Raw genomic sequence first — 12,584 nt, 5'->3', positions numbered from 1 at the left:
CCAGATCCTGGTTCCAGAGCCAAACTCATCCGCGATGGGAAACATGTGCAACACTGTCTGGAAATGGCACCGAGAAGGAAAGTTGCAAGATTCACTGGCCCAGAAGAATTCATTCATGGTCAGGATAATAATAAAAAAAACACTCCCCATCAGACGCATCCTGACAGCGTAACCGATACAGGCACCCCCGGCGATGCCGCGAGCATGGGGGGTGAGCACGTTGCCATGAGGCTCGATTCGCGCGAGAACGTGGATCGGAGCGTGCAGTGACCTTGGCTGCTCCTGTTTCCAAATCGTAGAAGCGTTTCATTACGACGTGCGCACGCTTATCGCCAAACGGCGAGGTGGCTCAGCAGTGGCAGCGAGCGGCAAGCAACCGGAAGGCTGCGAGTTCAAATACTCGTTGATGATTGACTTGGGCCATCATCCTTGCGGGGTGGATAAAGTAATAAATGTGTATTGTTCCATGGGATAGACTCACCCCTGCCATAGAAATGTAGAATTGCCACCGCTGGCTCGGGACTTCGAACGGGAGACGAGCGTTGCCTCGACGCTCACTTGACCAAACAAAACAACAACGCAACGACCGTAACCCAGCGGCTTCTCAGACGTTTTTTGCTGATGTCGTCAGAAGCAGACGGGGGACCTCTGTTGGCGGAGAGCGCCTCCGCCAGCCTCCAAGCGCAGCGCTCGGCGAGCGACGGCGCCGACCCGGCACCCGGCGGCGGCGTCGTCGTCGTCTCCGTCGCGGCTCAACCCGGCACGTGCAGCGTCGCCCGAGGACCCCTGGACTGCTCGAGCGCCGCGAGCACCAGCGGCCATGGCGACGAGCCTGCCCAGCAGGACTTTGCCGGCGCCGTGCCCAGGCAGGCGGCTCCGAGCGGAGCCGCCGCCGCCGACTCCGCGGTGGCGCTGGGAGTCGCGCCTCCGGGCCCGGACGACCTCGGCTCGAGCCGGGAGGGCGGCTATGGCGGCCTCGAGCGCAGCGGGACGGGCGCCACCGTGCCGTGCTGCGGTCCGACAGAGACGGATGGAGCCAAGCCTTCAAAGGTGATTAATGCCGTGCATGGTATTCAGCCGGCGCTTTCATTTTTTTTAGTTTTTCCCCTGAAAGGATCATTTAAGCCTAATCCACACAGCCTACCTCTGCTGCGTTATTAATCTTACAAGAAAATTTAATTTTTGACTTTAAAAATGTATATGCTTATAAATATAATAACGGTGGATGAGAGATAAAATACGAGCTGCCGCTGATGGCCATGAGCAAAATGATCTTTTTTTTTGCAGCTTTGAATGTAAAGCCACGCTTGAAATAATTTCCTTGGCCTGGAAGATTACAGGCATTAATGACTTGCGTTCAGTGACTCTCTCAGGGGTGCAGGCTTGCAAATGCGCTGATTATAATTACATCACCATTGCTACTTACGAACCATACAAAGAACCACGCCACTTCTGTGGGCACACGCAAAAGCTTGTGGGCACACGCACAAGCATGTGCGCGCGTCGCCGCATTTACTTATATTTGGCACTCAACGAGACTGCTATCTTGCAACGACATGCAAGCAGCCGGAAGCCACGGCTCCCATCACGCCTTTCATGCCCATCGTGTGACCACCACATTATAATTGTTGTCAGCGCGATGATTTCCCATCAATTGCGGAAAGCGTCGGATTTGAACGCCCCAACTGTGCGTGGAGCACACAGCCGCACCCGTGCGCTACGGCGGGGCGAGTGTCCATCGCCGGTGACTCGGCAGAGCGCCGGTGACAGCGTTCTGGCCGCGGGGCGTGACCCGGCGCTGCGGCTGCTCTTGTCTTGTGCTACAGCTCAGCCCGGCCCTGCCCAGCAGCACGCGCTCCGGGGCGGCGAGCAGCGGCCCGGCGGAAGACGCCAAGGCGTGCGGAGACGCGGCCGCAAAGGACGAGGAGGACAAGGGCGGGGACGCCAAGGCGGAGGGAGACGAGAAGGCCAAAGCAGCGTTGTTCTGCTCCCTCTGCAAAGTGGCTCTCAACTCGCAGTCGCAGATGGAAGCTCACAACAACGGTACGGCTCGCGGCAGAGGGCCCCAACTCTCCGTGCGGTACCCCGCGGGCCCACTCCGATCGCGCAGCCGTGGATCCGTTAGCCTGCGGCATCCCGGGTGCCGCACGTGGGGTCGGGGCTTCGCCCCCGACGGGACCACCCACCGGCTGCGAGGGCCAGGGCCCCGTTTCGGCAGCGCCTGCAGGCCCCAAAGCGCGGCCAGCCGTCGGCTACAGAGCCCCGCGGGCGCGAGTCTTTAATCACGGCGGTCTCCCGCCACGCGTTACGCAGCGGCACCACCTGCGACACCTCCCAAGCCGAGAATGTTGGAAAGTAAACGAGACAAAAACCCCGTCAAACAGCGGTGCCACTCGGAGCCCTGGGCCGCAGGACAAGTCTTCATCACGACGGCCAGCGTCTCCGCCGCCCCCCGAGTTTTACGGCCGAGAGATGACGCACGACGTCACGCCACACTGGACTGTCCACCGCTGCTCAATATGCTCCCCCCTTTAAAAAAGCCGATCCACGCTGGATTTTGTAGTCCGGGTTCCTAATAACCTCTGCGAGCACGGCACGGTTATCCCGTTAAAGCTGGCACGCTGCGTGCCGTCAGGCTTGGCGCTTTAACAAGCACCTCCTTAAGCTGCTCGGCTGAGTTAATGTACACGTACAGCTACGTTGAAATAAATACAAAGGCTAAATTGGGCCCCACACAGAGCCACCACCAGTGGCAGGACAGTAATGGCGAGGCTCATACTTTGCCAGACGCGCAGAGCTTCAAAACGCTCACCGCAAATCCACGTCGGAAGCGGTTTTAAGTGGCCAACAGATTCCGTCTCCAGGTGCAGCAAACGCGCTAACTTTGAGAAATCAAATTAGAACGTCGCATTGCAGGGCAGGCATGACGAACGGTGGCGCGTTACAGAGGAACCGCGCGGAATTTCAATTCGCAGTCGGAGCTCGACTTTTGAGGAGCGCTGTCGGTGCCGTGTGCCCGCGCATGACGATCGCGTGATTAGGAAGGGTCCCCGGACCGCGTGCGAGCCTCTCACGCTCGGCCCTGTGCGCGCCTACGTGTCTGTCCCCGTGCGTACGTGACCGCCAGTGTCTGCGTGTGTGTATCTCTCCATTGCCGGCGTGCATCTCTCCCATCCCTCGGCGTGTCTCTCCATCCCCCCTCCCCATGTGTGTCTACGTGTCCAACAATAATCATAATAATGCTTTCGTTTCATACAGCATCATTCATGCTAATTGCGTTCAATGAATGCTGTACGTTAATTATATATGAGGACCAAATCCTATGTACATCTACGACCAAGTAAATGTAAAAATGAATAAACAAATAAAGAAATGGCACCAAAACAAGGGCACAAACAACAATGACGTCATCACAATATGGAAATCAGCGTCATGTTCTTCTGTCCCCGTGCGTCGCAGCGTGTCTGCGTGTTCCGCCCTCACCCCGCGTGTCCCCGTGTCCCCGCGTCCTCCGTCTGCGTGCCTCCGGCTCCGTCCCCGCGTGCCTCTCCCCGTGCGTCCCGGCGCCCCCAGGCTCCATGCACAAGACGCTGCTGGAGGCGCAGAGCGGCGGCGGCAGCATCAAGGCCTACCCACGGCCCGGCTCGCGCAGCGCGGGCCCCGGCACGGCCGACCCGTCCGGCCTCCAGAACAAGGTGTTCCACTGCGAGATGTGCGACGTGCGCGTCAACTCCGAGACGCAGCTCAAGCAGGCGAGCGCCGCGCACCACCGCACCACCGCTGCATCGCGCCAGCGCACCGCCACGCCGCACAAACGCCACGTCGCACGAACGAGTCGCACCACTGCAGCCGCACCGCCGAGCAGCACCGCCGCGGATGTGGTTTGGGTTCCCTTCCTGTGCGGCCTGCGCCAGCTGGGCTCCCTGGCCGAAACTCAACACCGGCGCAGCCCGAAAATCAATAGACATCGTTTTAAACCGCAATCTTTAGGGCTACACAAATGTTTTGTTTCACGCGGGGCGATTTGGGCCGGGCCCACGTCTCGACTAAACATCCAAAAACGCATTGCCTTGGCAAATTGCCCGCAGTGTTTTTTTGATGAAGAGGGAGATTCTCCCACCGTGTGGTTTTCGTGTGGAGATGAAGCTGTGAATACATTTGTGCCATGATTTACAGTCCTGGTCACGCCACTGCCGGATGGAGGATGCCTTGAGCACTTAAGAACGAAACAGGAGGATTTCTCCGCAAATCTAGCTGCCGCCTGATGATGCTCGTTGTAATTACTGGCGAGCATCATACTCGAATTGTAAATGTTGTGGATTTGCTCTCCAACACACCGGAATTGGCATGGTTTATTTAGGTGACAAACCTCACTATTTGACTGTGTCGGGTGGTGGCGGTTTTAACGACACATTTATATTTACGCAATCTAACCCAACAAAAAACTTCTTATGAATGATCCTTGAGTAGTGTGGGGGGGAGGGGGGGTTGGTGACTATACTTCACCATGCTGGTCAGTGCTGTTTGGTGAAGGGAAATGGGCTGTGGTGGGGTGCCAGCAGCGGTTCACATGCTCCTCGCCGCTCATGTCAGCCACGCCTGGGAATTCAACTCTGACCGTCAGGTTCCCACTGCAGTGTGCCAACCTGCTAATGCCATGGCTCCATGCTGCTTTGCATGTAAAAAAAACAATCCTTACCTTCGCTCTACTTTTCCCTCCAATTCGCTGCCACCCTATTAAGCACCAATTGTGCAGCAGTCGAAATGGGCATCTGACGCCGAGATGAGGGCAAAGCATTCGGAGTTTGACGTGTGTGCCGGAATTGCTTACACTTGACAAAGTTTCCCCCCTCCCATAACCCGCGCTAAAGTGGCAGGTTTGATGGATCGTATTCCCAGTCGAGGCAGCCAGCGAGGCAGCCAGCAACGCAGCGATCATCCGTCTTGCTAGCAGGCGCGATGGCGGCAAAGAGAGCTTCATCTGCGGCTCGGACCAGATCCTTGGCGTGCGCGGCGTTTGTTTATCGGCGCACGCGCGTGCAGGCGGCGAAACGCGTACGAGCGAGTGAGCGAGCGAGTGAGGGGTTCACGGCGGATCGTGAGCATTTCGAGCGTCCCAGAAAGCGGACCACTTAAATCGGCCCGACCGGCGCGTTGGCACAAAGCTCGAGCGCGGTAAACTGTGCCAGACTTGCGGTGTCAAAGGGCGTCTGCCCCCCCCCCCGCCTCTGCTCGTCACCGCAGCCACTGGCGCGCGCTGCACGTGCCGCACATGCAGCGAGCGAGCGAGTGAGGTCCGACGCGAGGGCCGATCCCCTCGCGTGATTCTTTTACGCTGCGGCTGCACTCTATCTGGCTGAGTGCAGCAGCGTGGTGGGGTGGGGGGCTGCACGGCCTCCAATTAAAACGTCGAGTTCACGACTCATATCGAGGAACAACCGAACCTTTCGTCCCATAAGTGTGCGCGGTTGATAAAAATTAAAAATAAATTAAACAAGCACCGCTGTGAGGACGACACGAGTGGTTCTCCTGCGACAAGACACGCCCCTCATAGGAATGTGGAATTTCCATCAGTGCTGTCCCACACTCAGTTGAGTGGGAAACCGCTGACTTTCGCTTTCCACGAGGGTTATTCAGCTCACGACCCTCTTGAGCCCCGTGTGGCCCACCGAAGACTCCGGGAATGGCCCGCCAAGTTACGGCCCTCTGAGATACGGCTCGCCGAGGCACAAAGACATACAGATTCGTGGGATTTGAAACGCCAATGCCAGAGCCGAAGACGAGAGCGCTGAAGATGAGTGGGGTGATAAGGAGACGACGCCAGTGCGGAGACATTCTCACGCCGCGCCGTGTCATGACATCTGAAACACGCACCGCCAACAACATCACGTGGCTCACAAGCACGCGCCAATTTTTTACGTGGCCCAGCAGTAGCGTCGAAGATTCACGCCGCCCCACGCGCCGTGCAAGAGCGGATGACCCAGCAGCATTAGAGGCTGCAGTGCCATCTAGTGGCTTGACGAGGGCACCCCTTCTGTTCCTGCTGCTCGCGGCGCGAGCAGCCAGAGCCACCTTGGCGCTCATCGCCGGCCTGGCTCGGCCGACGACCGTTAAGGGTCAACTCAGCCCATCATCCCACCGGGGTAGATAAAAGCAATACCACTTTGTTGGAGGAAGGGCAACAGTGGTTGCCCTTTGGATCGACTCTCCCCCGCCATAGGAATGTGACATTTCCACCACTAGCGGGCGGGGGAGGGGGTAAACAGATGACCACCATCTTGGTGCTCAATTTAGCAGCAAATCGCCCGAATGTAACCACGGGCCTGGCAGAGTCGGCCGTCGCGCGCACCGAGGAGGGGGGGTTATTTCCTGAGCCTGACCACGGCCGGTGCTTTGCGACGTGCCCACACGTATGGGTGGTGCACGTCGCGAGGGAAGCGGGCGAATTTGTGGAAATGCCTGCGGTGCCCCCCGCGCCGACCGCTTGATCACGCAGCTCGTAAGGGGCTCTCTCTCTGGGTGCAGCCGCCATTGCGCGTAGCGCACGCCTGCCAAGTTTCCAGTCAAATCATGGAGCACGACAACTGAAAGCGGCAGTTATTTTTAACGCAATGCATCCCCCCCCTCACATCGTAGTAACCCGGGGTGTGCCCCGTCCCCCCCCCCTTGTCACCCACAGCACATCACCAGCCGTCGGCACAAGGACCGAGTGGCGGGGAAACCGCCCAAGCCAAAGTTCAGCCCTTACACGCGGCTGCCCTGCACCGCGGGCATCATCTCGGTAAGAACGGCGGCCCCCCCCCCGCCCCGCGCCCCCACCTCGTGGCGGGCTCGGTGCACGTGGCATGAACTCGCGCGGCCGTGAAGGGGCATCATGGGACCTTTTTTTGCCAGCATCAAATTATAAAAAAACAAGAATAGGTTTTACACTTTTTGGCAATAAACCGGGAGGTGTTAAGATGTTCAATTGACCACACAGGACTTGTGGTGAACATGCAAACACGGCATTGCTCTGATAAAGACGGCTGTCTAGTGTAGGCTCATCAGTTTCAAAGACAATGCATGTTTTGTTTGTATGTTCACCACAAGTACTGTGTATGGTCAATGCAAAAGGTTTCAATTTGGCGTTTAAACATCTTAACACCTCACGTCGTGAGAATTTTTATTTTTTGTTTTATTTTATTATTTTATTATTTCCCTTCTAAGTGACTTTACCGAAAGAACCAAGAAGATTAACACCTCATGTTGAATTGCCAGAAAGGGTAAAACCTATTCTTGTTTTTAATAAGAAGAGGACATTTCAGTTTGTTTTGTCTGTGCCCAAAATATCCACATGACACACAGAGCTACTTGTCCACAAACACAGCAGCAAGGATACAGCAGACGACAAACAAATTCTGACTTCAACAAAATTGGTGATGGAATAAAAACTGCGTCTATTTAGTTTTACCCCCCCCCCCCTTCATTGTTCTTTAACACGACAGTTTGACTGTGGAACGCGTTGTCGTCACTGAGGCATTCCAGATTGACCCATTCCTCTGTCATATTGAATCAATTATCTTGATGATAAAACATTTTAAGATTTAATTTTTTTTTAATGGCTTCCCGCGATGGGCAGCCAGAGCCATAGGGGGCAGCCAAAGAGCCGCAGGCTGCCGACCCCTGCACTAGGGGTGGTTAATCGTTCGATCGTCACCGGTAGTAAATCGCCACTCCGTGCTCCATTGTAACACAACGTAGTTGCGCAATCTGGACAAGGATCATTACGGCTTCCTAGCCCCCTCCCCCCAAAACGTGGGAAAGGGAGGTGACAACGCAGCGTGATCGCGCCCTGGTTACACCGCGTGTACTCCCTCAACAAGTGCTTATCAAAACGCACTGTTCAGCAAGCGGTTTACGTTGGCTGAACAGGCCTCGATCACTCTGTCACTGTTGTATCAAGTGCCCATAGCTGTTCAAAATAAATATCCTAGCCGGTGACAGTTGCGCCGAAGTTGTCGTAAATCGTCCCAGCGAGTCACGGCCTTCATATGGGAATGGTCGCCGTTGGCACAGGCCCGTGCATCCCCGAATAGAGACTGTCCCTGCGACCGCTTGAAAGCCACCAGCCGTGCCATGCATCACACAAGAAGGTTTCCCAGAACACATATATATATAAAGTTTCACGAGGAAGTTTTATATTTGGAGGTCACTTTTTTCTTCCTACAAATGACGACGGCACGAAATTCATCAACTTTTAATATCTGGCCTCCAAATACGAAAAACTTGGGCAGCGTTTGAGCCCACGCTAGATTAATTTTTTGCTTTTTTTTATTTTTTGGCACCACGAGCGTCAAAAACCAGTTAGGTTTTGGAAAATGAAAAATACATTAAATTCCACAAAATTGACAACCTACTCGTTTAAAAAAAGCGTCACTTTCGCTGGCCACATACCAACAGAAAAGTGCCACATTTTTTTCCACCTCATGGTGGCGGCAATTTCCGCTCTGTCAGTAAACCTGCGGACGTGGGAATGAACTTACTTATCCGTGTACATCACACACACAACCCATACATTGGTTATTAATCCTGGGATGTAAAACTGAACGATTAAACTATTTGTATTTTACCAGGTAAGGCCCACTGAGCTATGTAGCTCTTTTTCAGAATAAGCGACCTGGCTACAAATGATAGCTCAACGAGGTGGCTTGTGGAAATGTAAAGCAGCCAAATAAACGCACGTTTCTAAATGTGGAGGGAAAAACTGGAAGACCCGGGGAAAAATCCACACAAGCACGGGGAGAGAGATAGAGACGGAGACATGCAAACTTCCAATTATACAGGTGTGGGGATCGAGCCCACGACCTCCTAGATACCAGATGGGGCGAGTTAACATCTCGCCACCGTAGCACCGTGACCGCAGAGAACGGGCAGAGCTCGAGTGAGTGCTGCACACAGGATTTATTTAACCTCTTGCCCCTCCGCCGAGCGCCACGCGAGCCGCTACCAGCGAGCGGCGTTGGCAACGCGTCCAATAGCCGCCGTGTAAGGGACCGCGTCGTGTCACGGGGCATTCCCTCTCTCCGCGCAGGCCAAGCTGGCGTTCCCCAAGGACATCGGCAAGGCGGTGGCGCCGGGCTTTTTCGCGACTGCGGCGCCGGCTCTGACCCCGCAGCTGACCCTGCGCCCCTCTCCGCACCACCACGCCTCCCTCTTCTCGGCGGGGCCCGCCCTGTTGCGCCCGGCGCCCGGACCGATGCGCACGGCCCATGGCAGCATCCTCTTCGCCCCCTACTGAGGCCCCCGCCGCGTGGATCGTCCGCACGACGGGGAGCCGCGCGGATCGTTCCCACGGGGGAGAGAGATGAGCGCTGTGCGGGATGGAGACCCGAGCGAAACTGGACACCGCTCGTCACCGCTGGGATGCTGTGTGGCAGTGGTGGCTGGTTAATTGCCCCTAATGCTTCAAGCTTAAAGAAGTGTTTCCTTTGAAGCCTGTTTGACTGAAATTCACACGACTAACATTGGAACAGTATGTTTGTGGCGTAACGGCGGTGCGTGACGCGGGGGTTGGGGGCGATACAAGCAGTGTTGAATTTTAACAACCTAATTATTATCGCTGTTTAAGTGTCGCACATTAACATGGCTGTCCTCGTAGTCAATAATGCGGTGCCGAATTGCAGCTTTACACCACAACTCGACTGGCAATCGTACAAAACCACATCGCAAGAACTGTGAATCAACACGAATTAACTTAAAATCTGCTGCCTTGACAAGACAAGGTGTCGCCGTTAGAGAGCAACGCACACTACGACGAGCGCACGGCGATAACTCGCGGACACACAAGCACACCCACGGACATGAACTCGCATGCAATGCGCATTGGATGTGCATAGCAACAGCGGTGCACAATTAAACGCCCGCACGAACACACCGGGTATGCGACGACACCGCGTGTACACTTGCCACCCAACCGAACACCCCGAGATCTTGCCCGAACGTAACCCAATCGCACCGTCAGCGCCGTAATCGGCACCCTGGGGCGGTGCCGCCGCAGGAATTTGGCCGAGGGGCGACGGAGTGCAGCACGCCAGCCCACGCCTCAATGCACGCCGAGTCCCTGGAGCTTGCGCCCGGTACCTCCCCCATCAGCACGAGCTCAAAGTACAAACTGTGGGGGTTAACGCGTAGGGTCCCCCGAGAGGGAGTGGGGGGGGCTTCTAGACCCCCACGGGCACTCGTTCAGACTCCTCATCAGACTGCCCCCCGCCCCCGCTTGATCGATCGTCTTCGGTGGCCTTCTTCCCAGCGAGCCCTGGGCCTCGTGCCAGGAGGCAGCGGACGGAGCAGACAGCGTTGAGAACCACAGAGCAGTGGCAATGAGACGCGGCATCGACGGAATGAAAGAGCATGAGAGCCCAGCGCCTGGACCAGAAAAAAAGGGGCAAACCACGACACGGATCGGCGGCGACACTCAACCACTGTCTCGTCATCACCAGCACCAGCACCAGCGGCAGGAGGGTCGTCACCAACAACACCAGTGGCATCACCAACACTTGCACCGCCGGTCATACCAATGGGAGCTGCATCACCGCCGCCACTGAAACTCCATCTGGTAACCGCCACGACCACCAGCGGCACTGGCCGGGGGAGGCGCCGAACGAGATCCGCCGCTTCGAGCCACGCTCGCGCGGCTCGAAGCGGTGACGCTGGTTAATTAACGATTGCGGGGGGGGGGGGGTGGTGTGCCGAGCTGCCTCCACGCGGATTGGTCACCCCCGGGGGCTTATTGCTGATCTCTAATTAAAGGGCTGGTTATGGTGACGATGGTGACAACGACGATCAATGAACATCGGTGACGAGGCGCGCGCGGCGCCTCCTGTCCGTCATCGCTGTCGTGCCGCCGTCGTGGACGATGCGTTGTGTTTGTATTTTGATGTTTTCGCCCAATTATATTCCAGAGCGCGCGATATCGGCGTCCTCGCCACCATGAGACAGGTGGCGCGAACGCGCGCTACACTGCCCCCCTCCCCCCTCGCAGCGAGTCCGTGTGCCACTGCGGTGGTTTCAAGAGAACTGCTGATTTGAGAAAACAAAAAATGTTCCCCATGCCTCTTTTGCAAGCACTGCACGTGCCCTGCAGGCGGTGTTCTTCCGCACGGCGATACTATTTCGACAGAGCTGAAATGATTTTAATGAAGCCAATAAAACAACTTATTTAATTCGATTGGGGAGCGGGGATGAGTGGGGCGGGTGGTGGAGTTGTGCAGTCGTCACCTGTGATCAGGCTGACTCAACTCGCTAATAATGCTGGATTATTCAGGGGTCGGCTGAAACCATGATTCGAACACAGGTCCTCACGAGTCAGCTGTGACCAGCGGGTGGGTTGGCGTCTCTGGCACGGCCACTAGGAACCCCTTGCCACCCTGCCCCAACTCGTATTGTCCACGTGCATGGTACGATGGCTCAGAATTCTCTCGTCGACGGTTTACGCTCCGACACGAGCGGCGAAACAAAACCGTGGCCGATGACTCCACATTTCTATGGTTCACTTCTTAGCAAAACTTTCGACGCTATTTTTATTTAATTGAAAATAGTTTAATGGCATTTCACCTAATCAACGCTGCCGACGAAAATTGACGCGTAAACCTTGGACCTCCCCTGCGGGTTAACGATCCTAACGTGATGATTGAACCGGTAGCGCGGTGCATTGGTTTGAAACGCGTGTTAACTTGCGATGCCGAAATCGTACGCTAACTCACAAAATGAATCGACGCTAATCGGGCGTCGGCAGGAGAGTTTAAGAGTGCACATTCGCAAGGTCACCCTCGCTAATGAGACTCCCGATGGGCTTTTGAGATCTCACCTTGTTCGACAAATGGACTCGATCAGCAGTGTCCATAATACAGGTAGTCCCCGACTTACGATGGTCCGACTTACGATATTTTCGACTTACGATGGGGTCGTCGTAACACATCTCCATCGTAAGTCGAGGACTACCTGTAAAGGCGTTAAACCCGTCACCACCCGATGCAGCCAATTAGCGAGGTTTGTCACGTAAACTTAACATGCCAATTCGTTACTAGTTCCGGTGTGTTTGAGAGTAAAACCCACAGCATTTACAATTCGAGTGCGACGTTTCGCTCGTAAATTGCAACGAGCATCATCGATGATGCTCGCGGTAATTACTGGCGAGTTGCAATTACTGGCGAAGCGTCTTGCTCGAATTGTGAACGCTGTGGGTTTTACTCTCAAACACACCGGTGTGCTGAACTCGTAACGAATTGGCACGTTATTTTTCCGTGATACATCTCACTAATTGGCTGTGGTGGCGGGTTTAACGACGCATTTATATTGACGCGATCTAACCCCAAAAACCTCTGTTATGGCTAATATTGGTCGCGAAAGCCTCCTGCGTGTTACATCGATCAGCAGTCTCCACGTGCACTGCTCGCTGGAACCTGCCCAGCCCCGACTGCCAGATCGAGCAGCACAGCAAATCGAGACAATTCCCACTCGCCAGCCCCGCAGGGTGGGCGGGGAGGGATAGGCACCTGGGGTTACCTGCACCAGTGGCATCTACATCTGCAGGAGATTATGCAACG

At 55.6% G+C, this 12,584-nt stretch overlaps 1 protein-coding gene across 1 annotated transcript in view; it reads left to right on the top strand.

Moving 5' to 3' along the window:
* The window catches only part of LOC144729217 (zinc finger protein 385D-like), a 132,893-nt gene extending 122,250 nt beyond the window's left edge, over window positions 1-10,643 (top strand). Inside the window, exons 5-9 of the mRNA XM_078609289.1 lie at window positions 632-1,050; window positions 1,827-2,043; window positions 3,574-3,752; window positions 6,680-6,781; window positions 9,071-10,643. Of these exons, the coding sequence (XP_078465415.1) occupies window positions 632-1,050; window positions 1,827-2,043; window positions 3,574-3,752; window positions 6,680-6,781; window positions 9,071-9,277 (1,124 nt within the window). The 3' untranslated portion in view covers window positions 9,278-10,643. The remainder of the gene's footprint in view (window positions 1-631; window positions 1,051-1,826; window positions 2,044-3,573; window positions 3,753-6,679; window positions 6,782-9,070) is intronic.
* The last annotated feature ends 1,941 nt before the right edge of the window (window positions 10,644-12,584 follow it).

This window comes from Lampetra planeri, chromosome 31, assembly GCF_965212315.1.
Source record: "Lampetra planeri chromosome 31, kcLamPlan1.2.h2, whole genome shotgun sequence".
NCBI classification, from domain to species: domain Eukaryota; kingdom Metazoa; phylum Chordata; class Hyperoartia; order Petromyzontiformes; family Petromyzontidae; genus Lampetra; species Lampetra planeri.
This window is presented reverse-complemented; position numbering and strand designations above follow the sequence as displayed.